The sequence below is a fragment of the Citrus clementina genome, unplaced genomic scaffold (assembly GCF_000493195.1).
Source record: "Citrus clementina cultivar Clemenules unplaced genomic scaffold, Citrus_clementina_v1.0 scaffold_3, whole genome shotgun sequence".
Taxonomy (NCBI): domain Eukaryota; kingdom Viridiplantae; phylum Streptophyta; class Magnoliopsida; order Sapindales; family Rutaceae; genus Citrus; species Citrus x clementina.
This window is the reverse complement of record NW_006262339.1, coordinates 45812499-45836862: the sequence shown is the minus strand read 5'-3', so window position 1 is coordinate 45836862 and position 24364 is coordinate 45812499. Positions and strand designations below refer to the sequence as shown.

General features: G+C 33.7%; 4 protein-coding genes across 12 annotated transcripts; 2 read left to right on the top strand and 2 right to left on the bottom strand.

The window, feature by feature from the left end:
* Positions 1 to 1027: 1027 nt before the first annotated feature.
* Positions 1028 to 5913, bottom strand: LOC18045887 (magnesium/proton exchanger). 7 transcript variants are annotated; one of them, XM_024188193.1, is made up of 12 exons: positions 5859 to 5881; positions 5640 to 5704; positions 5512 to 5553; positions 5294 to 5413; positions 4496 to 4958; positions 4089 to 4264; positions 3792 to 3910; positions 3497 to 3663; positions 2761 to 2894; positions 1940 to 2156; positions 1691 to 1820; positions 1028 to 1546 (listed from the first exon to the last, which is right to left on the bottom strand). In XM_024188193.1, the coding sequence occupies exons 5-12, from the start codon at positions 4887 to 4889 to the stop codon at positions 1249 to 1251; spliced, it is 1635 nt and encodes a 544-aa protein (XP_024043961.1). In that variant the 5' UTR covers positions 4890 to 4958; positions 5294 to 5413; positions 5512 to 5553; positions 5640 to 5704; positions 5859 to 5881; the 3' UTR covers positions 1028 to 1248. The 7 variants fall into 7 exon arrangements, with proteins under 7 accessions (XP_024043961.1, XP_024043960.1, XP_024043962.1 ...); XM_024188192.1 differs by having other exon boundaries at positions 5640 to 5913; XM_024188194.1 differs by having other exon boundaries at positions 5671 to 5913.
* A 4520-nt stretch (positions 5914 to 10433) lies between these two features.
* On the bottom strand, positions 10434 to 11980 carry LOC18045886 (60S ribosomal protein L22-2). Its single transcript, XM_006444298.2, has 2 exons — positions 11610 to 11980; positions 10434 to 10809 (listed from the first exon to the last, which is right to left on the bottom strand). The coding sequence occupies exons 1-2, from the start codon at positions 11840 to 11842 to the stop codon at positions 10665 to 10667; spliced, it is 378 nt and encodes a 125-aa protein (XP_006444361.1). The 5' UTR covers positions 11843 to 11980; the 3' UTR covers positions 10434 to 10664.
* Positions 11981 to 13047: 1067 nt separating this feature from the next.
* LOC18045885 (outer envelope pore protein 16-4, chloroplastic) lies at positions 13048 to 15783 on the top strand. Of its 2 annotated transcripts, none has more exons than XM_024187312.1 (6): positions 13048 to 13195; positions 13292 to 13343; positions 13506 to 13537; positions 13622 to 13634; positions 14315 to 14382; positions 15276 to 15783. In XM_024187312.1, the coding sequence occupies exons 1-6, from the start codon at positions 13124 to 13126 to the stop codon at positions 15408 to 15410; spliced, it is 372 nt and encodes a 123-aa protein (XP_024043080.1). In that variant the 5' UTR covers positions 13048 to 13123; the 3' UTR covers positions 15411 to 15783. The 2 variants fall into 2 exon arrangements, with proteins under 2 accessions (XP_024043080.1, XP_006444360.1); XM_006444297.2 differs by having other exon boundaries at positions 13622 to 13655.
* Positions 15784 to 18882: 3099 nt separating this feature from the next.
* LOC18045884 (caffeoylshikimate esterase) lies at positions 18883 to 23148 on the top strand. 2 transcript variants are annotated; one of them, XM_024188748.1, is made up of 9 exons: positions 18883 to 19011; positions 19421 to 19471; positions 19620 to 19710; positions 19808 to 19840; positions 21610 to 21756; positions 21870 to 22000; positions 22096 to 22233; positions 22351 to 22449; positions 22571 to 23148. In XM_024188748.1, the coding sequence occupies exons 2-9, from the start codon at positions 19421 to 19423 to the stop codon at positions 22946 to 22948; spliced, it is 1068 nt and encodes a 355-aa protein (XP_024044516.1). In that variant the 5' UTR covers positions 18883 to 19011; the 3' UTR covers positions 22949 to 23148. The 2 variants fall into 2 exon arrangements, with proteins under 2 accessions (XP_024044516.1, XP_006444359.1); XM_006444296.2 differs by lacking the exon at positions 18883 to 19011 and having other exon boundaries at positions 19104 to 19471.
* The last annotated feature ends 1216 nt before the right edge of the window (positions 23149 to 24364 follow it).

The window sequence follows — 24364 nt, the reverse complement described above, 5'->3', positions numbered from 1 at the left end:
TTGATTATACAAGTGTAAATGTTTGTACTTCATGGTAAAACTAAGATGCTTGGCCGTTGGTTTTTGAGGTTGTCATTAAGATATAAGAGAAAATTGGTTACACAAAGCTTGTAGGCAGTGAGTTGAGAGTTAGTAACAATTAATATTAACAATGAATTTTATTAAGTTGAGAATTTAGGGAAATCAAAACTTACCCTATCCATACAACACTCCTGATTCCTAGCATACATTAACATTACAGCCAAAATATATATTTCCAAATTTAGTGTTATCTTTCTTCATGCATAATCTGCAATGTCAGAGTTCATACCATTACTTATCTAATTTTACATTGCTACATTTAAGATTGTTGGTATAAAAGATGCAATATATTGACCAGGTTGGGCTAATTATTTATATTAATGCTTATGCAACTTAGTTTGATATTGAGGCAGTAATTGATGGTGAAGTGTTTGTGGTTGGTTTGCCTCATTTTGGTCTTTTTAACACTGAATTCAGTTTTGTTTAATTATATGATTGTGTAATGTCGAAAAAAAATTCATAAAAGTATAATAGTCTTTTCACTACGCTAACCCATTTGGCGCCAAATGTAAAAATCATCTACAATACTAAATAATCTTGTCATTCCTTGAAATGTGTTGTGAAGGGCATTTTTTAACATTCCCTCAACTACCTAACGGGTGCCTAACTCTTATACATGGCCAGAGGAGATATTGTCAATATATGCATATATTCTCTCTAGGTGTAGCAAAGGTAAACCTTAAGGTGGTTTTTAAAAATTACCCCACTCCCATTTCTCCATGGAAGTGAGAATTTCATTTCTCACTCCAGAGTGGAACGTTTTAATTCTTAAATGAGTAAGTTAACGTTGAAATAAGAGGAATCCACCCTTCTACCCCCACAGCAATTGCAAGTGTCTTGTACTCTTTCCCACAGCCGTCTCAATAAGCAGTGATATATGTACCCAAAAAATATATATATATATATAAATAGTAAAAGACAAAAAAACACTACAAAATAAAAAATATTTCACTGAAGAATAGAAAAGTACTTTTGTATTTAATATTGTGGTAGTACTTTTTGTATAAACATCATTATTCGGCCCAATCTTGCAATAGCCAAATCAAAACTCTCGCTGATTGAGGCAAAACTATGACGAATCTGTAATCTATAGTATGGAATCAAAACATACGGGAAGGAATAAGGATAAAAAATGGGGGAAATTTTAATGAGAATATTTTCCATTTTTCATATGATTCCAGACACTTTGAGGGAAGAGAGCACAACGAAAATAATCCAAAGCAGCATGAAATATACAGAGGTAACCCAGGCCCAGAGTTTTGGACCACCAAGCTCTGCACCCAGCGTTAGACGCCTTAACACCAGAACAGCAATGCAACCCACAGAAGTACAGAAGAATACAAGCAATGAAAAGCTGAGTCCCTCGGCATTCTGGACCCGCAAGGGTTCCTTGTAGACTATGAAATTGTATGCAGTGTCAATCAACCACGGAATGCCAATGCCAACATAAATATTCACAGAATTGCTGCAAAGAAAATGAGGAAAAATCAATACAATATGCCATGGAAATACTAACATCAGCCAGGTTATGTTATTCTGTAAGGTCTGTTGACCATTATTTGAAATTAATATGCAACAAGGATCTGACATAAGGTTCTAAGAGCAAAACCTGCAAGTGATATTCGCAATAGCAGAGTCTGCTGTTATCTGCCGTTCAGCAGCAATCTTACTTGCCACTAAATCTGGCCATGAAGTTCCACTTGCTAATGCTGTAAATGCTATGACATAAGCATTTATACCTGCAAGAAAGTAGGGTAAATAATAAAGGGAGGATCTTCAGCAGCTAGACTATAAGAAAAACCATATTCGCCATCAACTAAAGAAAGTAGATAATGACATTCCTGGTGAGGAGAGATACCTGTGACACAGCTTATAATATCTGTGAGCTTCGTAACAATGTAAGCTATCCCACTGATGAAAATTAGAGAGCAAATGAAGGCTATCCAGCCATGAGCAATATGATAAGGAGGCACAAATGCAAATAGAACTCTCCATGGCACAAGGAGAGATTGCCAAAATATCCTGGCTAGCCGTAGATAAATATTGTTCATTTTCCTAGATTCTGGGCTTTCCAACTGTTTAAGAAATTAGAAATAATTTGTGAGGATCTATTACTATGCTTGGAAAAAAATGAAAAAGAGGAACCATTTAATACTGAAAAACCACTAAAACTTACTAGTGTGCAACTACACAATGTAGACATTAATAAATCATACCAAAGGAGTCCCAACAATCCTATTCTAATAAAATTTTCATATCAACAATAAATTCAATTTAACAATATGAACAAGCATGAAGAGGTGAACTCAAATGTCCGCCTCGTGAGTCTAAACTTTCGAAAATCCCCAACCAGAATATATTTCTCTTGCATTTTAAACAGTCAAAGTTGCATTCCAGGGACTGCAATGGTTGATGTTTTCTGAAATACAACTGGAAATAGTTTTGAACAAACTACAATTTTAGGATGCTTCCAGTACGGAGTCAATTGAGAAGATTTCATTTTTTTGTTTTGAAGGAAAAATATTTGATCCATTCTTAATGGTATTGCGTTGAGAGAAAGAATGAGAATTGAGGAGTGATTCTTGAGAATTGAGGAGTGACTCTTGAGAATTGAGGAGTGACTCTTGAACTCAAAATATGATTTTGAAGAAATCTAAAATACAGCTAAAATTATGGTACCGCAATTGAATCCACAAATTGCTGTTTCCACAGTGCATGCACATGAGGAAGTTCTGAATTTATTTCCTCACGGAAAGATTCCTTGGAAATTTCCGCAACATCTTCACTTCCAGGCACTTTTTGATACAGTGGACCTACAAGGATGCATTTTCCAGATTGGTTAATCAAGATCTTTGGTGAAAGAGGCTAGAAACATTGGATACCAATATGATGCAAATTAGACACAACATGATAACAGCTATTGTAATATATCATTCTTCATCCTCCCTACCTTGAGACCCACTTAACTCACCACATACACTTTTCTGCTAGGACTTATTGATCTTCTATAGCCACTACTAAGGACACTGATATAACTTCTGTGAGCTTAAAATTTCCATCCTTTGTTGTCTCATGGGTCATGGAGTTGGGGGGCCCAACTGACCCCACAGTCTAGATCCTGGCCGGTGCAGACCCATGTTCTGGGTCAGAGCAGGAGTCTGGGTTTTTTGAAAAAAAAATATATATATTTGATGGCTTTCTAACAAGTGGACCTTTATACGAAGAATCAAAGAAATAATAAAATAAGATGGATTAAAAGAAAACTATAACCTGAGCTTCAGTGTTTATTGCCATGAGTCATTGCTCCTTCAAGACAACTAACAGAAATATAAATAGACTGCTGGAATGCTGAAATGCATAGTTACCACTAAAACCATATTCAGTCTACGGCATAAAAACATGTGATTTATCATACTGGTAACTGCCCCATTCGGTGAATGAATGGAAAATATATCAACAACGCCCCTATTTTCATCTTCACCAAGTTGAAGTATTTCAGAGCACTCATCATAATCACAGTTCTCATCTTTACATGAAGTGGTCTCTTGTGGAACCCAATCCTCTGGCCTTTCAGTTCTTGCTCTGCAAACATTGCAAAAGAGATGAGCAAAACAGCAAGCACAGAAAAACTAAATTGCTAAACAAATAAACGGACCAGAAAGACAAAAAAACTGAAAACATACAAAGGAAGTGATAAACTGAAAACATACATAGGAAGTGATAAATAAGGCCAACGTTTGTCTTGAGCATAAGCATGTATCAGAAGCAATCCATATTGCAATACCGTCAGTAAGGCCTCCCAAAATGTAATCACATTCGGGGTCCATACCTGAAGCATTAAGTCAGAACTTCTTGTTAACATGATTAATTTCATCCTCTAAGGGGTTTTGATTTAAATATTAAGTAATGGACACAACAGAGAAATAAGAGTTAGTACTTTTTGTTTCAATATTTTAAACTACACAAATTATGAAGCATTTAAGTGAGAGGACATTGCTTGAAGTTACCTCTAAAATTATGTATAGCCAGACATAAGCCCAGAAAGACCAAAAAAGCTCTACCAGCCAAACTCCTATATCAGATATCTTTTTCAGTTCTCCAGCTTTTGGAACTACAACACAAACAGCATGGATGGGGAACAGGTCGAATGCAGCAGAACCAACGAGCGTTCCAGGACCCAAACCTAATTATGAAGTAGAATTTATAGTGTACAATAATATGTGTAGCAGAGAAGATATTTTGCACCTTATTGGTAGGCGGGAAAAGTCAAAATGGATAAGATCATGCACATAGTAAGCTTGAATTTCAAATCCAGCTGACATTAGATATGCTTCAGAAAGAGATTGAGATGGAATATGCAAGTCCAATTTAAATAGTTAAAGATAGGATGTAAAACATTACATAAGAAACAAACCTCCTGCATACAGGTTTCCAATGCTTCGGATGGCATCAATTGTAGCCAATGATATCTGGGGGAAGCTAGTCCCAAAGGCCAGCAGGGCAATATCTGCAATGGCGTAATTCCACACCTTTTCATATCTAACAACTTCAGCTTTAGTGACTGGATCTATTTCTACCACCTTACGCGAGTGTTTCACAACATTCTCCATAGAACGAAAAAACCGAGCAGTTATTGCTGACAATCCAATAAAACAGTAAGCAAGGCCAAGAAAGTATAAAAAGGCCCGGAACCCATCCCCAAGAGATGTTTCCCCGCGGAAAAGCAAGTAGCTTTCACATTTTTCATAATGCAAAATATTGAAAGCTCTAGATATGCTCTCAATGGCTTGAGTATGTATAGAGGCCATCTTTATATCAACCCCAAGTTGCAGTTCACGTTTATCACATAAAAAATTCTTCCATCAGCATAAAGGAGCCTGAGATGATGGAAAAGTTAAATGCAATCGGATGATATTTCAATAATAAATATGAGTATAAATCAAATAGCTACATAATAAGCATTAAATTTGATGCTTATGTTGAACATGCCAAGCACTGAAACATTTAAGCTTAATAATCTTATTCCCACAATAAGTAGTGTTAGTTCAGTGAGAGTTTCTCCATCTTAGTTCAGTATCATTTCCAGAGTGGGGGATAAAGTTTCTTCGGTCAACTAAAAATTAGCATCTGAATTTCCGTTTTCACACATTCATTATTCATTTCACTCCAACAAAACCCACTCAGTCATTAAGCGTTAAGGAATTGGACTCACAATTCATACAGATGTTGTCCCGATCAAGAATCCCACAATTAGCTGAATAAGAGGAACAAAATAATTCAACAAATTTTGGTTCCTCGACAATCTGTCGCTACAAAGCTTACCATACATGTCCTACACGAGTGAAACAAATTAATATCAATGAAACAGCACAGGATAAAAATAATAAAAGTAAGAATAATTTAAAGCCAAAAAACAGAGTAAATCGTTACAAAAATTGAAAACATGCAAACATGGAGCTCAGAAGCTTCAAGCTGCCAAAAACATAGGAAAGAAATGAGATATAACAAAATTTATCAAATTGAAGTTGTAAGATAGAATCAATTCAGAAAAAATTTACCAGAAAACGGAGAAGGTCGTCGGAGACTCACCCTTGAACGCCGGCGACGGCGAATAATGATTTATCTAGTTCAAATACACAAAACAGCAAGTAAAAGAAACAGCAGGTGACTCGGGTTTAAGGATAGATATGGTAATGGAGTTACTACAACAAATTCTGCATGTAAAAATAATAATAACAAAAATAATCAAATGCTGTTTGATCTTTCAAGAAACAAACCAATCGATTGGAGATGCATATATAATCACCGCTGCCTACACTATGGGGGTTCATTTTATAACCACAATTCAGCTGTAAAGCTCTTGCTGCTGTGGGTCCATGACAATTGGACTCGTAACCAATTCTAATTCCACTATTTAAATTCTAGTGGTTGTCGTTTTACATTTTTTTGTGATTAATAAATTATTTAATAATACAAATTGTGATTAATAAATTACAGGTATCAATCAGTCGGGTTCGGTTACGGTGCAACTGTGATACCGTAGCATTTAGACGTTGAATCTACTTAGATGAGTGAGGTCTATTAAGATCCAACGGCTGAATGTAACTATGATACGATATCAGAATTGCACCACAGTTTTTCCCCAATCAGTATACAAAACAAGCTACCCATCGCGAGCTATCTAACCTTTTAATTTCATTTCATTTCATGTGTGATCAGATTAGATTATCCGTTTGCTGAATGAATCCAACCAATTCTAGAATGCAAGTATTGTGATTGCATAGCGATGTATGAAAATGAAGCCCTCTCCTCACACTCGGTTAATAAAGATAGCAATATAAATATCTAACAATTTTAAGACGTTGTTAAATTTAAAAGTTAAAGTTTTTATTTAAAAAAACTGTATTTATAAAATAAAAGTTAATTGTATGTAGTAAATATAATTTTTAAATAATAATTTTAAAAAATAATTAAAAAATTATAAATTTTTCATTACAAAAATAGTAAATCAAATCAACATAATTTTTAAGTCACAACAGTTAATATTTTAATACTATAATTTTTAAAACTATAATTATCTAACTTCACTACTAAATAAGTCTTAAATTTTCCATGAGAATGAATAATCACAAAGTATTCCGAGTTTGTAATTCCACTTTTCGGAAGCTTATACACTGTGAAGATATTTTGCTGATAAACAATTAAATAATGTAAATATCTCTACTTCATATTTCAGCACAGTGAGCATCATTTGATTAATAATAATAATAATAATACGTTAAAGTGAGGATGTAGTAAAAGATAAAAATATATATATATATAATTTTTTTATAAAAGTTTTTATTTATTAATATATTAAAATTTATATTTTTTTATATTTTATTAATATTTTCGTTCTAACAAAAACAAAAGTAGGAAAGGATACTTTCAAAATATCACATTGGCGACTTCCCCACAGAGATGGGCCCACGTTCACGCATGTTTCACGTTATTGAATCACATTACGGTATTACTAGTCTGGTAAAATGATCCATAGTCATAGAAGAGATATCTTCATGCCTTTTGCTTCTCAGTTCTCAAGGAGTAGGGATGGCAATTGTACCCGCAAACCCGCAAACCCGCCCAAACCCACCCGCCAAAACCCGCCCGTTGCGGGTAATTTTATCCGTTGCGGGCGGATTTAGTATTATAAATTAAAACCCGCATATGGATGCGGGTGGGTTTGGTATTAACCTTATACCCGGTGGATACCCGCATGGATATCCACCAAACCCGCAATAATTTTTTCAAATATTTTTAATTTAATTTAAATATAAAAATATATAAAGAAAATAATGTAATTAATCAAATTACCAAATAGCAAAAGGCTCAAAGTTGTGTATGTGTGTATATGGCTCATCTCTTATTCTAAAGTCATAACCTAAAGAAAACTAAAAGCATTTCCCTTCGAATTAGTATTTGAAAATATTAATCTTAATTATTATTTTAGGCATTGTGTTAGATGGGTGCTTATGGTGGTGAATAAAATAAATATATTCTCTTTGATCTTGTTTTAAATGATAATATGAAATGTAATTATTATTTTTAGATATTAGTTTGTGTTTTTTAAATAGATTTGTATAATTTATACTTAAATTTGAGAATTTGTGTTGAATTGATGTGGAAATTTTAATTTTTCATTTACACTGTTTAAATATAAAATTGAATATGTTATATGGAACTTGAGGTTATTATTATAAATTTATATATTAAATATTTGTGATTTTAAATACGGAAACCCGCAAAAAATCCGCCGGATACCATTGCGGGTTTGGTAATTGTTAAAACCCGCTGCGGGTGGGTTTTTTAAAAAAAATTAAAACCCGCTGCGGGTTGCGGGTGGGTTTGGTAATTTAAATTTTGTGCGGGTTTGGGTTTGGTAATGGCAAACCCGCTGCGGGCGGTGCCCATTGCCATCCCTATCAAGGAGCTAGGGAACGCCCAGTGCCAAGGTCATTGGACGGGTAAGTCGCCAATTCTTAAAATGGACTATATAATGTATTTTATTTATTAGGTAGAAAACTTTCTTGTTAAATAGGTAAACAAAATCCTTCCCCAAGCCGCACATGTATTTTTTATTGGCATTAGAAACACATCACATTATGGCAGAGACCAACTATCCAGAGAAGCAAATACAACGGGTATACTAATCAGTAAGATTGATGAAGTAGCACCCACTATCTTAACATTGTCAGAACAAAACAAAAAGATCGTGAATTCAATAATAGACAACTGTTGGCATTCTAGCCTTCCTTCTAATCTAAGAACAGAATATTCGGAGGACTCTTCTGACCAAATCAAAATATATAATTGTCAGCAAAGTTGTTAAATTAACTTGTTTCCATAAGAGGGATCGAAGATTCGGTCCCCACTTTTTATCTTTTAACACCTTGATGTTAGTTTTATTTTAATTTTTAAATTTATTATAAAATTAAATTAAATTACATGGAAAGTTCTTAGAAAGTCGTAACGCCAACTCTTTCTATGTACTTTTTTTCATTCAGTAATGGATCAAGAATTTATTATATTTTATCCCAATTTCATTCATCAATAATCAATAATGTTCCACACCAATGCGAACAAACTTGTAAATTATCTAGGAAATAGGAAAGGAAACGACATTGACAGACTCAGCCACTTTTGAAAGAGATATGAGGAAACAAAGCAACAGACAGAATAACAAATACAAAAATTCGTACTCAAAAAGTAATTTTCACAAACCGACAACTAAGAAACTGATATATTGTGCCAAAATTTATTTATATTTATTTTAAAATATGTATATTATAATTAAATATTTACTGGGGAATGAAAAATACATATTCCATCCACACGAATTAAAAAAAAAATTCTATCTTTACCTATCACTATTTAGAAAAGAAAATATATTGAGTCTCACGTGGAAACTCTTACAGCTGTTGCCGTATGCATGAACACAAATCTATCTGAGTTTGTACGGAACAATCGAACATTTTAAATTTTTACGACTTATGGAGCACATTTAAAATTTTAAATTGATGATTTAGAGGGGGTAACAAAAAAAAAAAAAAGCGAAGCCCATGAACGATGGGTCTTAACAGCGCACTCTTACGTACAAATATAGCATTCAACAACTGTTGGGCCGAAATGAAAAAGCCCAAAAAGAAAAATGAAGCAGCCTGTATATGAATGGACAACGTTCTGGAAATTGAAAAAATTAAAAAGATACCGAGTGACGCTATTAAGTATTAACAAAAGCATACCCAACTCGATATTTATTATTCGGCTGCTTAAATACAAGCCACGTCAACACAGCAATTGAAATTCTTCGGATGAAATTTCACTTATCCATCTTATTATGTTTGGGGGCTTAAATTAAGTATAGGTTGGACTAATTTTTAAGATAAAACATTAATCTACATGAATTGGGTTGATGGACTAAATTTAAATTTTAATCCTAAATCCATGGAATTATTAATCCCAATTTTCATATGGGTTTAGCAAAGATTAGATAATGTGAAGAAAAACATTTTTCCATTTGTTATACCTTCCATAATTTATTACACCACTTTTATTTATAACTTTAAAATGATTTATTCATTGTTTTTAATCAAGTAATTTATTTTTTTGTTATTCATGATTTACTTAAAAAATATTAATTAGTTTATTATTTGAATAATTTTATTTAATGAAATTTAGCCAGTAAGTATCACCTCCACCCCCAGAGGCCAGAGCGAACATTCCAGCCATAGTTATTTATCATCACTGCCACTGCCAGTCTGGGTTGCCATAAGTAGCGCCACTTCCTCATACTTGTGACCAAGCGTCGCTTTACTGTGACTGTTTTCAGCACTATGTGCTGTTAAACTTTTCTTTGACTTTGATATTCAGCATCCATAAATTTAGCCAGTAAGTATCAGCTCTACCCTCAAGAGTTGTTAGACTGACCTTTTAGCCCCAGCAAATCCTAAATAGTAATTAACTAGAACCAAACATCAGCCATTCAAAGGTTACCTAATTCATCAATCCAATTCAAATCCCCCACAAGATTTGACTCTGAAGACAACGCCAATGTCCAGCTAACAACTATATAATACATTACAGCATGGTACTTCTGACATTAATTCTCCCATTTCACTGAGAAACGGAAATGAGTTTAACAATCACCAATCACCACAAGTGCTGTTCTTGCAGCTGAGCAACAAGCTATTAACTAAATTTGTGGGAAAAGCAGCACAAACAATGCCTTACTAGCTCAAAATGACTGAGAGTCCCAACCACAGGTGGGCTTGATCATACAAAGTTACGAGTGAATAACAATATCCACCACTAAATAACCAACCACTTGAGAAAAAACTGGCATAGTATTAAAGCATCTTATACAACCCAAAAAAAAAAAACATATATCTAAAAAGTAAACAAAATTTCAACAGAACATAAACTAAGAATGATCTCATAAACAATTCAAACAAGTCCACAGATTTGATCGCAGGAGAAAAAAAGAAAAAAGAGCTAGAACAAGTAATCAGAATAGATATAATATGAGGAAATACTGAAATGGATCTTCAGTCTTCCTCCTCTCCCTCATTCTCAGCAATGTTGAAGTATCGCAGCTCATAGACACTTCGGTCCTTGTTTGAAGCAATCACTCGGAGCCAATCTCTTACATTGTGTTTCTTCAAGTACTTCTTGGTCAAATATTTAAGATACCTGAAAACAATTAATGACAAAAATGAAAATTTACCGGGCATAGGATACCTGAAATTAGAATATAGGAATGGTGAACATGACAATGGAGTGGCACCGTGAAGACGAAAAAGAAATGCAACTTCTCAAGGAATACAATTCAAAATCTCCATTGAAATAAAATTATGAGAAACTATACCATTACTGTAACTATCATTGAAAATTCAAAATAACGTTATGATGCCCTAACTACAATATAAAGCAGCTGGCCCATCACAATGCAATCAGTCAATCACACATCTATCCAGATTGGATGGACCAGCGAGAAAAGGAACCCTTAATGAAATGACAACATCATTGTAATGCTAATGGAAGGTCTCCTTGAAATGGCTAGAAAAGAACTATCCTCAAATAAAACTGTCATTTGCAACACAGATGTCCAGACAAAACCACTTGAGTACGAGGAGTGTCAATGTGAAAGCCAACAAAACCAAGATGCTTATCAGAAATGTTGAATTCCAAAATAACATCAATCGTCACCTAACTACATAGTTGCCATCACTGAAGCATATGGTTGACTTTAACTTCAGTACACAAGTTTCCAATCACCAGCGGTTCCACTAGCATCAAATAAAAACTTCTTACAACAGCAAGATTTACAAAGCAGGGTTTATCTACATACATGGATTCATCTGAGTTCATATCACCATCACCATCACCATTTAAGCGATCTAGTTTCCTAAACCCTAAATAAAATCCTAATATTTAAACGTCAACACGATAATAGATTAAAAAGAGCACATAAAAAAAAACAAATAAAGTACCTCTTAGAGAAGTTGCTGTCAGAAGTGACGGTGATCTTGGTCTTCTCACGGGTGACGGTAACTGAATCCCCAAGGGCACCAGCCTTGCCGCCGACCTTGATCCGCTCCTGGAGGAACTTTTCCAAGGACGCAATGTCCATGATTTTGTCCTCCACAGGCTTCCCGCAGTCTATCACGAAGGTCGCTCCCTTTTTCTTCCCCTTCACCCCTGCTGCTGCTGCTCCGCGACTCATTTTCCCGTCTCTGCTCCGCCGCACTACGAATTGTACAATTTACAGGAGAAGAGCACTGCAGCTTGGAGCTGTCTCAAGAACGAACGTATAAAAAGGAGGGTTAGCTATGTGGGCTAACTAGGGTTTCAGCATTGGACCAAACGATGTCGCTTCTTTATTTTCTTTCTTTCTTTATTTTTCTTTTTAACTCTCCACCACATATTCTTTTAAATGTCTAAAATTGCAATATTTAAAAGTGAATTATAGTACAAAATAATTTATTCAATAAAACAATAGTTTTAGCAAAATTAAAAAAATTTACTCGAAAAAAAATAAATATATCATTCCCAAATATGTAATAGTAATATGTTTTGAGCATATAATCCATCACAGTTTTATTATTAAACTTTATAATTAAAAATGCACCTACTTATGTATGTATGTATATATATATACGTATGTGTATTTTAAATAAACTCAAAACCTCATTATTTTGTGTATAGTTTTGTCTGCCTTTTATAGGCTTCAACTCTTCAATCATTTGGAAAAAAAAAAAACGAAAGCAGAAACAATTATATGAGCCATGTTTGGCCTTTATTTATCAATTAATTATTGACATATAGCATGCCAATTTGGCAAATTATATTATGTTAGCTTGTATTATATAGTAAATCCATTTTTAAGGTGACGTTTCGGCAAATTGACGTTTTGTTATGATTGTAACAGTTAAAATTAGGAGTGCCAAAAATACTTGCCTAGTCCAGACCCAAATTGGACCCAAGTGATGTGGGTCGGATAATTTTTAACTTGAGTATGAAGCCGAGTTGGTCCTTAACATCAATTTATAAGTTTGAAACCCAAATTTTATGAAAAAAATTATAAAATATATATTATTTAAAATACTAATATTTATTTGATTCATGTATTACATATATGTAAATTTTTAAATATTTAAAGTTTATATTTTCTCGTCTAATTTTATTGAAATAAATTTAAAAATTATAAAAAAATAAAAAAAGTATATATATACACACACATAAAATTACAAAATTAAAGTTTAAAAAAAATACAAAATTCGGGCACAAAAACCCGACCGGATGCAGGAATTTTTAAACTCGGTCTGGGTGTTTGAAAATTACATCCCGGTCGGGTCCGGGCATTGCAATATCCGGGCCCGGATCGGAATTTTACCAACCCCAGTCAAAATGGCGTCGTTTACACAGAATTACTGACACATCACCAAAATAACCGCCCGGCTTTCGTCTGAAATTGGGAAATTAGAGATAAAATCGGAAATGAGAGATGGAAGAAGAGCTCATCGACGCCGTTCCGTGTTCGTCACTTGCTGTTGATGCCATCCTCCGTATCGGAACGGTAACGAAAATCTATTTACGATTTCGTAATATAAATTCAATAAAAGTTTCACCAAACGCTTGCTTACTCGAATATAATATCGCATTCTATTTTTAGGCAGGTGCAATTTGGGGACTGTGTGCAGGTCCACAGCTAGCTCGTAAAAGAGGTAATAATGCTTACAAAATCCAAATTAAATCAATTAAATCTCTTTTTCACTCGCTTTAATTTTTTAAGCTAAGTTCTCGCCTTGCTATTTTCTCCAGTTGATTCAGGAATTCAATTCTGTGTGTTGATTTTAGCTGTGTGCTTTGTTTGCTTCCTAATACAGGTCTAAGCGGCATCACTCGAGCTTCATTCGTGGTACTATATATTTTAGTTAGTTTCAAAATTATATGATGCGCCATTGCTACTCTGCTTATTCCTTATATATTATCTGCTGTGCAGGCAAAATCAATTGGTAAGTACGGCTTTCAGTGTGGTAAGTGAATGTGTTTTTAATCATATGGTGGTTACTGTGTTTAATTGTTTATTGCATGAATACACCTAGTGTTATTGCGATCTAAACTTGGAGTTTAAGGCTCACTTGTAGTAGTTACTGATTTTTTAATGGAAGGTAACAAGCTTTCAGGATGACTTTCAATTAGCTTTAAGGCCATGTCATGAAGTTCATTACAAAATTTTATTGTAAGCACCTTCTAAAATACATCAGTGTCCGTTCCTTATGTATTTTAGAGATTTTCTCAGCATTGTGACTGTATCAATATCTCAGGATCTTAAAAATCCTCTGAAATCAGTAATTCTAGTCTATGTCATGCCACAATTTTCAGTCAGAGATTAGTTTCTGAGCTTTTTGACTTGGTAGCTATTTATATAATTTGAGCAATGTCGCAGAATTAACACGTGTTGTAACCAGGAGGCAACCTAACCTCATTTTCTTTCTGCCCACATCTTAATGTTTCACCGCCACCAGTGTCTCTGTGGTTACTCTCTCTCTCTCTCTTTCATCACATTCATAGAGCATTTTTCTTGTCTTAATGGACTTGTCAACACCTTTTTCATTGCTTCTTGTTTGCAATTTATTCCATATCTTTCTTGTTAAGCAATTTTTTCATATTTGCATTTTCTATTATTGCACAGGACTTGTTGCTGGTGTTTTTTCTAGTACCCGCTGTGGGATTCAGAGATACAGGAAGCAGAATGATTGGGTTAGTCAACCATCATTATTTTCAATTTGATTTCTTTTGATGTTTGGGTATTTGTGTAGACACAAATATTAGCTTGTCAAATTGTACAATCAGTATCGACATTTAAGTGCCTCAAATCTGTTTGTCTGATACCTAAATCTTCTTGAATGCCAGATGGGTTGACTTTGGCATGAATTTTTATGGAGCACAAATTTTTTAAAGCATCAAGCACGGAGTCCCATTAGAGATTATTTAGTTGATTCCTGTAGCAATTCTCCTCAACCTGCTATTTCCAATTCCTTTAGAAGTTAAGGCAGTTACTATTATAACCTCTCTCTCTCTCTCTCAACTGTGCTAGCTAATGTTTTGATGTCCTCAAGGTGTTTGTTACTGATTCTTTGTTGCTGTTTAGATGATAAATTTTAGGTTATACGCACTATGATGCACGTGGAAATTTGGACATTGTCTGCTAACAAATTGTAGGTGGTTCATAAGGATAATACATGTCAATTCTCTGTGAGAGGATTCCGTGATGTAGATTCAAAGCCTTTTACCTCAATGATGTGGCAGAAAATATGGTACACCCTGGGATGATGAAAGACTCCTTTTATTTGTGGTTCTTTCATTTTTCCAGTTGAATTATTTGTTTTCTGCCGCCAGCTAAATGCTTGCAATTTAATAAGATTGTATTTGAAGTCCATACAATCTACATGTACAAAGTAGTCAATTACCATTGGTCCCTGACTTATTGCGTAGGACAGGAGTGTTTGTTCGTAACAGGAGTTCATGTATCATATAATCAGAAATGCGAAAGATTCGATCAACATGATCTTTCTGATGCTTTATTAGAATCATGAGATGTGGACATTGCATATGATATACTCATGGAAGTTGTCATTGTTCCCTTCTTACAGGTAAATGCTCTCATTGCTGGTGCTGTGACAGGCGCTGCTATTGCTGCTGGGACACGGAGATGGACGCAGGTCATTGGTGTGGCGGGCATAGTCTCTGCCTTCAGTGCTGCTGCTGACTACTCCAGAACAAACTGAGTATTTCCTAATGAAATTCTGATGGGTAGATCAAGATGATTCTCACTCATGTTCTTTTGTTTGATCAACCATTAATTTTCATGCCACCTATTTTATTTTTTTCCCTCAGATGGCTATATGGAAATTGTCATCTGAAATATGCAATGTTGCCGTCACATTTGAGACTGGGAAAATAGTTTTTTTGGCCTTTGAGAAGTTGCAACAGTTAAAAACATGTATTCTTTCTTACGAACAATTAGAAATGAAACATTTAACGTAATAATTTAAAGCACATGATGGATGAGAGTTATAGACTGCTCATGATTTGTAAGCCGAAATTTTGATGCAATTGTTGTTCAATCATCTCCATATAGAATAATTTTGCTTTCTCTGCCCTTCTTAGTTCCTTCTCTTAATTCCTTCAGCTTATGTCATTCTTCTTATCACAACGCTGTTAGATCCCTGGGGACAAAGCAAAGCAAGATATACACATTATCAACTACTGCTATTTCTACATTTTACAACCTAGCATTGCATTATATTTTGTGTTTCTCACTTTTGCCCTCAATTTGACTATTTAATGCAACATTTGCATGTCATTTCGTGATTGATTGATTATGCTATATTTTCCATTCAGCTTGTTTGCCATTACTTTCTGTAGAAATATTTCTCCATTCTAGCCTTAAAACTGGATTCGCCATAAAGCCTCGCGGACAAGTAGCCTTAAATTGATTCCTAACCATAATATTGTTTTCTGCGCCAGAGATTAAAATTTCTTGTTCCAATCCGCTTTTAGGCATTTTAGAGTATTTTAGACATTTTAGGTACTCTAGTTTGTTTTTGTTAGGAAAAATGTCCCACATCAACCGAGTGAATTAGGTTGAACATGTAAGACTTTGACAACTCTCAACTCTTCTGTTAACATTTGGGTTGAGTTAAATTTATAAACTTCTATATGGTATCTGACCTAAACTCATACACGGGTCACACTATCTTAGCATGTGATAAAGATCAATCGTGAGGGACACACTATCTTATCATATGACAATGACCAGTTGTAAGAGACACGTTATCTTATCACATGACAAGAATCGGTCACAAGAGAAAATATCTTATATCGATTGAATTAGACTTATAAACATCTATGGTTTTATTATTATTATGTAAAATAATATTATTTTATATTAATGTTGAAATCAAATTAATATCATTTAAATTTATTAATATTCTAGGGTTTTATTATTATTTTTGAGTTAATTATTAAACAATTATTTTTATATATTAAACTTTCAATGCAAAAATTTAATAATTTATAATTAGTAGATAACAAAATATTACAATATTATGTTATATTATTAATAATATTATATTATAGTCTAATTTATTTCTATATATTATTTATTATAATATAATATAGTATAATTTAATATTATATTGTAAAAATATAATATAAAATTGTAATTTTATTTTTATTTATTAATGTCAAATATAATTGTTTAACAAATAATAAATCATTAAATATAAAATACTTTTTACATATTTAAAGTAAAATAATTAAAATGATTTTAAATAATGAAAGTAAAATAAGGTATTATCGCTTATTTATTAAATATTTAGATTTATTACTATCTTATATTATTATTATTATTGAAATTGAATTATTAAATTATTCATTTAAAATATAAATATACATTAATATTTAATAAATTTAAATTTATTATAATTTACTAAATAATAAAAATTAAATGATTATATTTTAAATATGAACTTTATTTTAATATAATACAATCTAAACCTTACTTTCAGGAGTATATTTTATACACTTTTTTATTGTATTAGCTATATGTTTAATACAATGCAATGCGTCCAAAAAGGGAGCCTCTAAGTTACAATAATTGTACCATACATCTCTCATGTGAACCACACAAAATTATAGGACCCACAATTTATGTGGTTCACATGAGAGATGTATGTTACAATTATTGTAACTTAGCATTTGCCGTCCAAAAATTACAGCCACACATGGATTAGCCAAAATTATCCTCAATAAGAAGTAAAAATATTTTTTTAAAATTCTTTATTCTCTCTCAAGCATCACATCACCAAGGACGAAGGGTATATAAGGTTAGGTAAGGATACCATGGCACCTGTAGAATTTTAAAATTTTTTGGAGTTTTCAAATAAAATATGAAAAATTAGTGTAAAAAGTCGGTCCTGCACAATTAATTTACAAATGTTATATATTGGATGATAAAGTTATTTTTCAGTTCCACTAAGCCCATGCTAAGTAACAAATCCCAAGAATTGGAAGCTATGCAACCAATATCCCAAATTTATGACCGTCTCAGCACAACAATAATGAGAACACCAATAAAAACTAATCAATATCTCAAAAGAAAAAAATTGGCTCCTTTAGAATTTTCAGTTGTGCTCCACCCCTGACCATCACCAACATATCATTGCCAGTTTACCACCACCCATAGATCTTCGTGACCACCAAATCCATCCTCACCATCACCATCACTTCATCACTTTGGCAGATTATAAAGAATATTAACTTTCAAGGCCTGCGAGAATTGAGTTCCGGAACCTTCAGTACTGTTTGCCATGGGAAGTGGAGGGGCTCTGGTGTTCCAAATAGAATAATTCTTTAAGATGAAATTCTTTTAAGTAAATAGAATTGCCAATTGCTTCAAAAGTCAGATTCGGGCGCTCCGCCTGCATATATACAAATTTCCTATTGACTTTTCTTATTGATATGATAATGATAGAATTTATTGAGGATTACTATTATTATTATCAATAACTTTCTACCTTACAGCTGTTGTAAGGTGTAATTCTCACAAATTTGACCGTGGGTCTCATTTAGATCCACATCGAGTACTGAGAAGACTGCATCTTATAGCAGCTGCAAGGTAACCCTCGCCTTATTATTACTAGTACATGTTCTAGCAGACAGTTGATACGATTTATGAGGGTTGGTTGGTTTGTGAAAGTGTTGTTTAAATTGCTTTCAATTAAACTCTGATATAATAAGAATTGGTTCAGTTGCTATCACATTGGAAGTGGTTTACAGGCTTAAGATGTGTCCGATTGTGGGGAGTGTATTTATGATGCTGTTCAAAATCCCAGTGAAAGCGAAATTTTTATATCCGGATTTGTGTCAGCGTTGGAAAGTGGTGGTCAGAGTCTGCAGAATGAGCTGTTCCTTCCAATTGTGGCAGTGGCACACTCCCCGAAATGAAGGGGCCAGAGCAAATTCTCGTCCTTGACTGGGGTACGAATCCCCCAGTCAGCACCCAATCAAATCCCCTTAACATTAATATTTAAACAAAACGATAAGATCCCATTCCCACGCGAAAAAAAAAAAAAAAAAACGCAAGGATTTCTTCGTACTCTACAAGAAGATAATGATGTAAAAAGTCGGTCAGGAACATGTATGGAAATCCGTGAGATAAGAAGATTGGGATGGGGAATGGGATGATTGATATATTTGGTCGGAGCGGAGACTGGGTCACTGGAGGCAGCATTCTTTAACTCATAATCTCGAAGTTCTCCGGCTCCCGCTACACATACGTTACGGGGTATGGGGCTCTGAATTTTGACGACGCCACGTCATCAGGTACGGAACTTTCCGACGTGTCCAAAACAATTAAATAAACAAATGAATACGTGTAAAGAAACAATCCTTGGCTTCCATCTCCATTCTGTGTTATATAATAAGAGTATAACTCTCTCTCTTCATGTGCGAAAGTTTGAGCCATTCCTTTTCGCTAGCTTGCTCTTGAGTCTCGTGTTTTTTTTTCTTTTTACAGTCATCCTCTCGTTCTCCTAAGAAATTAAAAAAGTTGTCTGCTTTTTATCTGAGCAACAAATATTTCTGCCTTTGACCTTGCAACACACACACACACATATATATATATATATACGGTTTAAGATCACATCATCTTCTTAATTTGAGCGAGATAGCAGCAGATATTGTGATTGGTGGTGGATGACATATATATCTATCTGTATATTTTTGCATGAAGATGGAAGTTGAGATTCATCCCAATAACAAGACGGTCGTTGAGTATCAAGAGGTATACATGTATTATATTAATCCTTTTCTTTTTCTCTCTTTTTTCATCTTCAACCCATTTCATTTTCATTTTCTTGTTTATTTATTTATGTCTAAGTATTAATCCATTTATGGATGGTTTCTTTTACATAATTTGTTGTTACAAATAGGAATATATAAGGAATGCAAGAGGGGTGCAGCTTTTTACTTGCAGATGGTTGCCTTTCTCTACTCCAAAGGCTGTTGTTTTTCTTTGCCACGGTAGGAGTAGGCGATATCTCTCTCTCTCTCTCTTTCTCTCTTTGTACTCTTTTACGGGGGTTGGTTGTGATTATTTAATTCATTAATGGCGATGCAGGTTATGGCATGGAATGCAGTGGTTTCATGAGAGGTAATAAATTCTATTGCGTTTGCTTATTCAACTACCCTTTTCTCCTTCACTTCAATTTTTTTACTTTTATTTACCTATTTATTTGTTTGTTTTGCTGTTGCCTTCTCCCTCCTTAAAATTAAAAAATCTCCTCCAAATTCAGTTCTATATATCTCAATTTCCATTTACAAACTTTGCATGATGTTACATTATTTACAGAAACAAATGCAAAGTACTTTAACCTGCATAATTATTTTGTTCGCTCGAATTTCTTTGCCCAATTCGCATTGTACGTTCGCCTGCCTACAAAATGAGTTATTCTGACCAAATTTTTACACTTAGATAACTCCTGAAACCTCCATCGTCAGAATTTGGTCATCATCCAAAAACAAATAACAAAACAAATTTCTCTGTTGCAAAAAATTATTGAAAAAACATTGCTGCGGCCCTTCTTTTTTTCTTTTTTTTTTTTTCCCCTTCTCTTTTTCCTTCCTATTCCTTCTGAATTAGTCATCCTAATGGCTGCCGTGACCTGGATAAACACTGACAATAGTTGCCATGGCTTGAACGAGTTTATCCTAACACACTTTATGTCCTATACGGCTATACGCAATTATTGAAAATAATGAAGACAAAAATGATTGAAAATTTATACATAAATAACCCATTTGCAAAGTATGCCCATACCCTCTTTGAAACGTGTCGTCTCATCCTTCCTATATTGACGTCACAAGACTGGCGGATTCCTTTCCTCTGCGCACTACTGATTTGTGATCAAATTGATTAATATTATCAGTTATCACTGTTTTTAATCATCGTCTTCTTGATCCCTCCCGTTCCCGCGAGCTTTTTCCTCTATAAGAGCTTCCTCTTTATTTTTATTTTTATTTTTATTTTTAATTTTTTTGGGCATGGTTTGGTAATGGCACCCATCAGTTGCCTTGTGTAGGTAAACAATACAATCATATAAAATACTAGATAGTTATAACTAAACATAAGTTTGGCTAATTATTTAATTAGAAACCATGTGCAAATTTCATTTTCTTTTGAAAACGATGTTTGCTTTATTAAGTGCACCGCAAAATAATTTTCGTACTCTCTGTGACACCTCATATTGCTACTGGGCAACAAGTTTCCTTAAGGATACTTGTGGATCATGCTGACCTGAAAATTGAAATTGAAAATTGAATATGTTGGTCAGCTAAGTTGGTTTGGTTGGCAAACATCATCAATTTTCATTGGTTGGGTTGCTTTCCAACTTCCAATTTTACTCGTAGCTCCACCAAAATACATCTAACCTACATATTAAAGGACGATTAAATTTATTAATTAGAGGTTAGATTTATTCCACACAAGAAAGGGTCCCTAATAATTTAAAGCTGCATTTATTTTAATATATTTCATGCCTTCCACACATTCATTGACATTTTTGCTTTATAATGTTGTTGTTGGATTTTCAAAAGGTAATGTTATATGTGTTATTGTAAATTTGGTTACCTGCCTAAACTTGCCTTAAAGGGAATAAATATATGGATGTAAGTTGAATTAGCTAGCGAACAAAAGGTTGAAATACATATGTAATATTATATTTGTGTTAAATTTTGGAAATACAGGCACCGTGTTTTTTTTTTTGGCCATATAGGTATTGTTTTTGGAAGCAGAGAGTTATTGACCCATTTTGAGATTTAGTATGAGAAAGATAATGGGGAGTTTTTAAATAAATGGTGTGAATTAATTAAAATATATAAGCTGAAGGCTGGATTTAATGACATCATGATTTGAATGATTAGAATGTGGAACCAGGCTAGCCAGTGCTGGATATGCTGTGTTTGGTATTGATTATGAAGGACATGGTCGATCCAGAGGTGCTCGTTGTTACATCAAGAAGTTCGAGAACATCGTTAATGACTGTGATGATTTTTTCAAGTCCGTCTGTGGTATGTAATATGTAATCATGCCAGTGCCGCAATCATCTTGTGTTTCGCTCGAGACATACAGTCAAATCCATCACTAAATATGTATATTTCTTTTTATCACAATGATTTTCCAGCACAGGAAGAGTACACGGATAAGGCCAGATTCTTGTATGGGGAGTCAATGGGAGGAGCAGTTACCCTTCTGCTTCACAAAAAGGACCCTTCTTTTTGGAATGGTGCTGTCCTTGTTGCACCAATGTGTAAGGTACAAATCAATATTAATTAGATATTGTTATATATAAAGAGATGAGTTAATATTGCATTTGTTGATTTGATCTGATTGGTGTTACGAAATGTTAGATATCAGAGAAAGTGAAGCCACATCCAGTACTTGTGAATATATTAACTAGAGTGGAAGAGATCATACCTAAATGGAAGATAGTGCCCACTAAAGATGTCATTGACTCTGCTTTTAAGGACTCCATTAAACGTGAAGAGGTGATGAGTTTTTTTTTTTTTTTTTTATATCTCTATTTTGTATGGTAGCTATTATCTGACTCAAGTAATTGAATTACTGATTTAATAATAATATATGGCCACTTTACATTGTTGCAGATTAGGAACAACAAATTGATATACCAAGACAAACCAAGGTTGAAAACAGCATTGGAAATGCTCAGAACCAGCATGAGCCTTGAAGACAGTTTAAGCAAGGTTATTATCTATGTGAATGATGAATTAATGCGCAAAAACTTGAGATACAACAACAAGAGCATTCTAGTAATATATATGTATCGATGACGGGTATCACTAATTAATGGCGTATGTTTTACAGGTTATGATTCCATTCTTTGTGTTGCATGGGGAAGCAGACACAGTGACAGACCCAGAAGTGAGCAAGGCATTGTATGAAAGAGCCAGCAGCAGAGACAAGACTATCAAATTGTACCCAGGAATGTGGCACGCTTTGACGTCGGGGGAACCTGATGAGAACATAGATATCGTGTTTGGTGATATCATAGCTTGGCTTGATGAGCGCATGAGTGATGCCAATGCAATTGCAGTGACACCAATTCATCCTTCATTTAAAAATAGCATTGAAAAACTTGCTGACATTGAGTCACCCAGCGGCAGGCAACATCAGCGCCAACAACAGCGGAGCTATTTGTGTGGGTTGAAAGGCCGTCGCATGTTCCACCACTCTGCCATGTAGCCTGATTATGGCATCAGCCATTGCTGCGGAAATCTCTCTTTAGTGTTTTTCAGGCTCTTTCCTTCCTATATGCGAAATGAAAATGTTATCCAATGAATCCCAAATTTCATGTGAAAATTCCCAACAACCACCATTGTGAATTAATTATGAGGAAAGTTAATAGAAAATGAAGCCTGTAAACGTACTTTTCTCCCTCTCTCTCTCTCTCTCTCTCTCTCTCTCTCTCTCTCTCTCTCTTTTCTTGGTGGAAAAAATAAAGCAATACCATTTCAACCTGCAAAACTTCTTGTTAACAAATAACAACTGCAAACATTGCCTAGAGTTGTAATCTTTGTCTACATTTTATGTTTTTTTTTTAAAGAAAAGCATGGTGTATGTAGCGGCGGATTTAGAAAAATAATTTATCGGGGTTAGATTATATATTAATAAAATTTTAAAATAAAAACTTTAAATGTATAGAATATCTGTTAATACATTTATAATTGTTCTCGACGTATTTTCAAGAATAAAAAAATATTTGTGGTGATGATCTATCATTATTTTTAATTATAGTATATGCTTTTATAATTTTAAAAGTCAAAGTTTAAATTTTGTGAATTTATAAATTTATAGGTCAATTTTAATAGATTTAATGGGGAGCTAATTAAAAATCTTACATATTTTTTCTTTTATTCTTAGAATTTTTTTTAGTCAGCAGGGCTACAGCCCCCACTGATCACATATTACATCTGTCTCTGAGTGTATGAAAACTAATTAATATAATTATTTAAAAGATATGTAATGTAGAAAAAGATCAAATCAGTTTTTTAGACCTTACCTTCTATTGTCAAACTCAAGTAGTCAATTAAAATAAATTGTTTAAAAACCACTGCATGAAACTTTTGGTGTCATATCTTAGAAAATTTTAAATATAGAGAATGTTGTGAATTATACACGTCCCACATTACCTTATCCACTACTGCACATAATCCAACATTCAAATTTAGATTCCACTATGCTACTCACTTTGTACTATTGTGACAATAAATTTCATTAACATAATCGTATATATAAGTGAAGGTGGAAGCGAGCAAGTGTGAGCATTTTGAAAAATATCAAATTTCATAATGTAGGGGGTTATGGCTTTTTCTGAAAATTTATTCCTTCTGATTGTCTTCTCTCACTCTCACTAAGCCTGTATTATATATATATATTTTTATTTCTTCCATTATTTGTTTGCAATACTTCCACAAAACAAATATATAAATTTGCAAATAGAGAAATGTTTGTTTATTTATTTATTTATTTTCACTTTCTACTAATTTGTCTTTTATATTAAAGCAACTCTCAATGTTTTTTATTAATATTGAAAAAAACAAAAAGAAGAAAGGGCTTGTGTAAGTGAAAGATCAAAGCCCGGTCTAAATAGGAGCCTGG

Bases quoted from the DNA above. Each gene is read 5' to 3' on its own strand.
- LOC18045887 (XM_024188192.1), bottom strand. From the start codon at position 4,889: ATGGCCTCTATACATACTCAAGCCATTGAGAGCATATCTAGAGCTTTC. The intron at 3,664-3,791 runs GTATGTTTTCAG...CAATGTTTGCAG, and splicing joins CCTTATTTATCACTTCCTAT to AGCAAGAACTGAAAGGCCAG. The intron at 2,157-2,760 runs GTACCATAATTT...TTTCTTAAACAG, and splicing joins AATTTGTGGATTCAATTGCG to TTGGAAAGCCCAGAATCTAG.
- LOC18045886 (XM_006444298.2), bottom strand. From the start codon at position 11,842: ATGAGTCGCGGAGCAGCAGCAGCAGGGGTGAAGGGGAAGAAAAAGGGA. The intron at 10,810-11,609 runs GTACTTTATTTG...AATTGTTTTCAG, and splicing joins GACAGCAACTTCTCTAAGAG to GTATCTTAAATATTTGACCA.
- LOC18045885 (XM_006444297.2), top strand. From the start codon at position 13,124: ATGGAAGAAGAGCTCATCGACGCCGTTCCGTGTTCGTCACTTGCTGTT. The intron at 13,196-13,291 runs GTAACGAAAATC...TTCTATTTTTAG, and splicing joins CCATCCTCCGTATCGGAACG to GCAGGTGCAATTTGGGGACT. The intron at 13,656-14,314 runs GTAAGTGAATGT...ATTATTGCACAG, and splicing joins TAAGTACGGCTTTCAGTGTG to GACTTGTTGCTGGTGTTTTT.
- LOC18045884 (XM_006444296.2), top strand. From the start codon at position 19,415: ATGAAGATGGAAGTTGAGATTCATCCCAATAACAAGACGGTCGTTGAG. The intron at 19,711-19,807 runs GTAGGAGTAGGC...ATGGCGATGCAG, and splicing joins TGTTGTTTTTCTTTGCCACG to GTTATGGCATGGAATGCAGT. The intron at 22,001-22,095 runs GTACAAATCAAT...ACGAAATGTTAG, and splicing joins TTGTTGCACCAATGTGTAAG to ATATCAGAGAAAGTGAAGCC.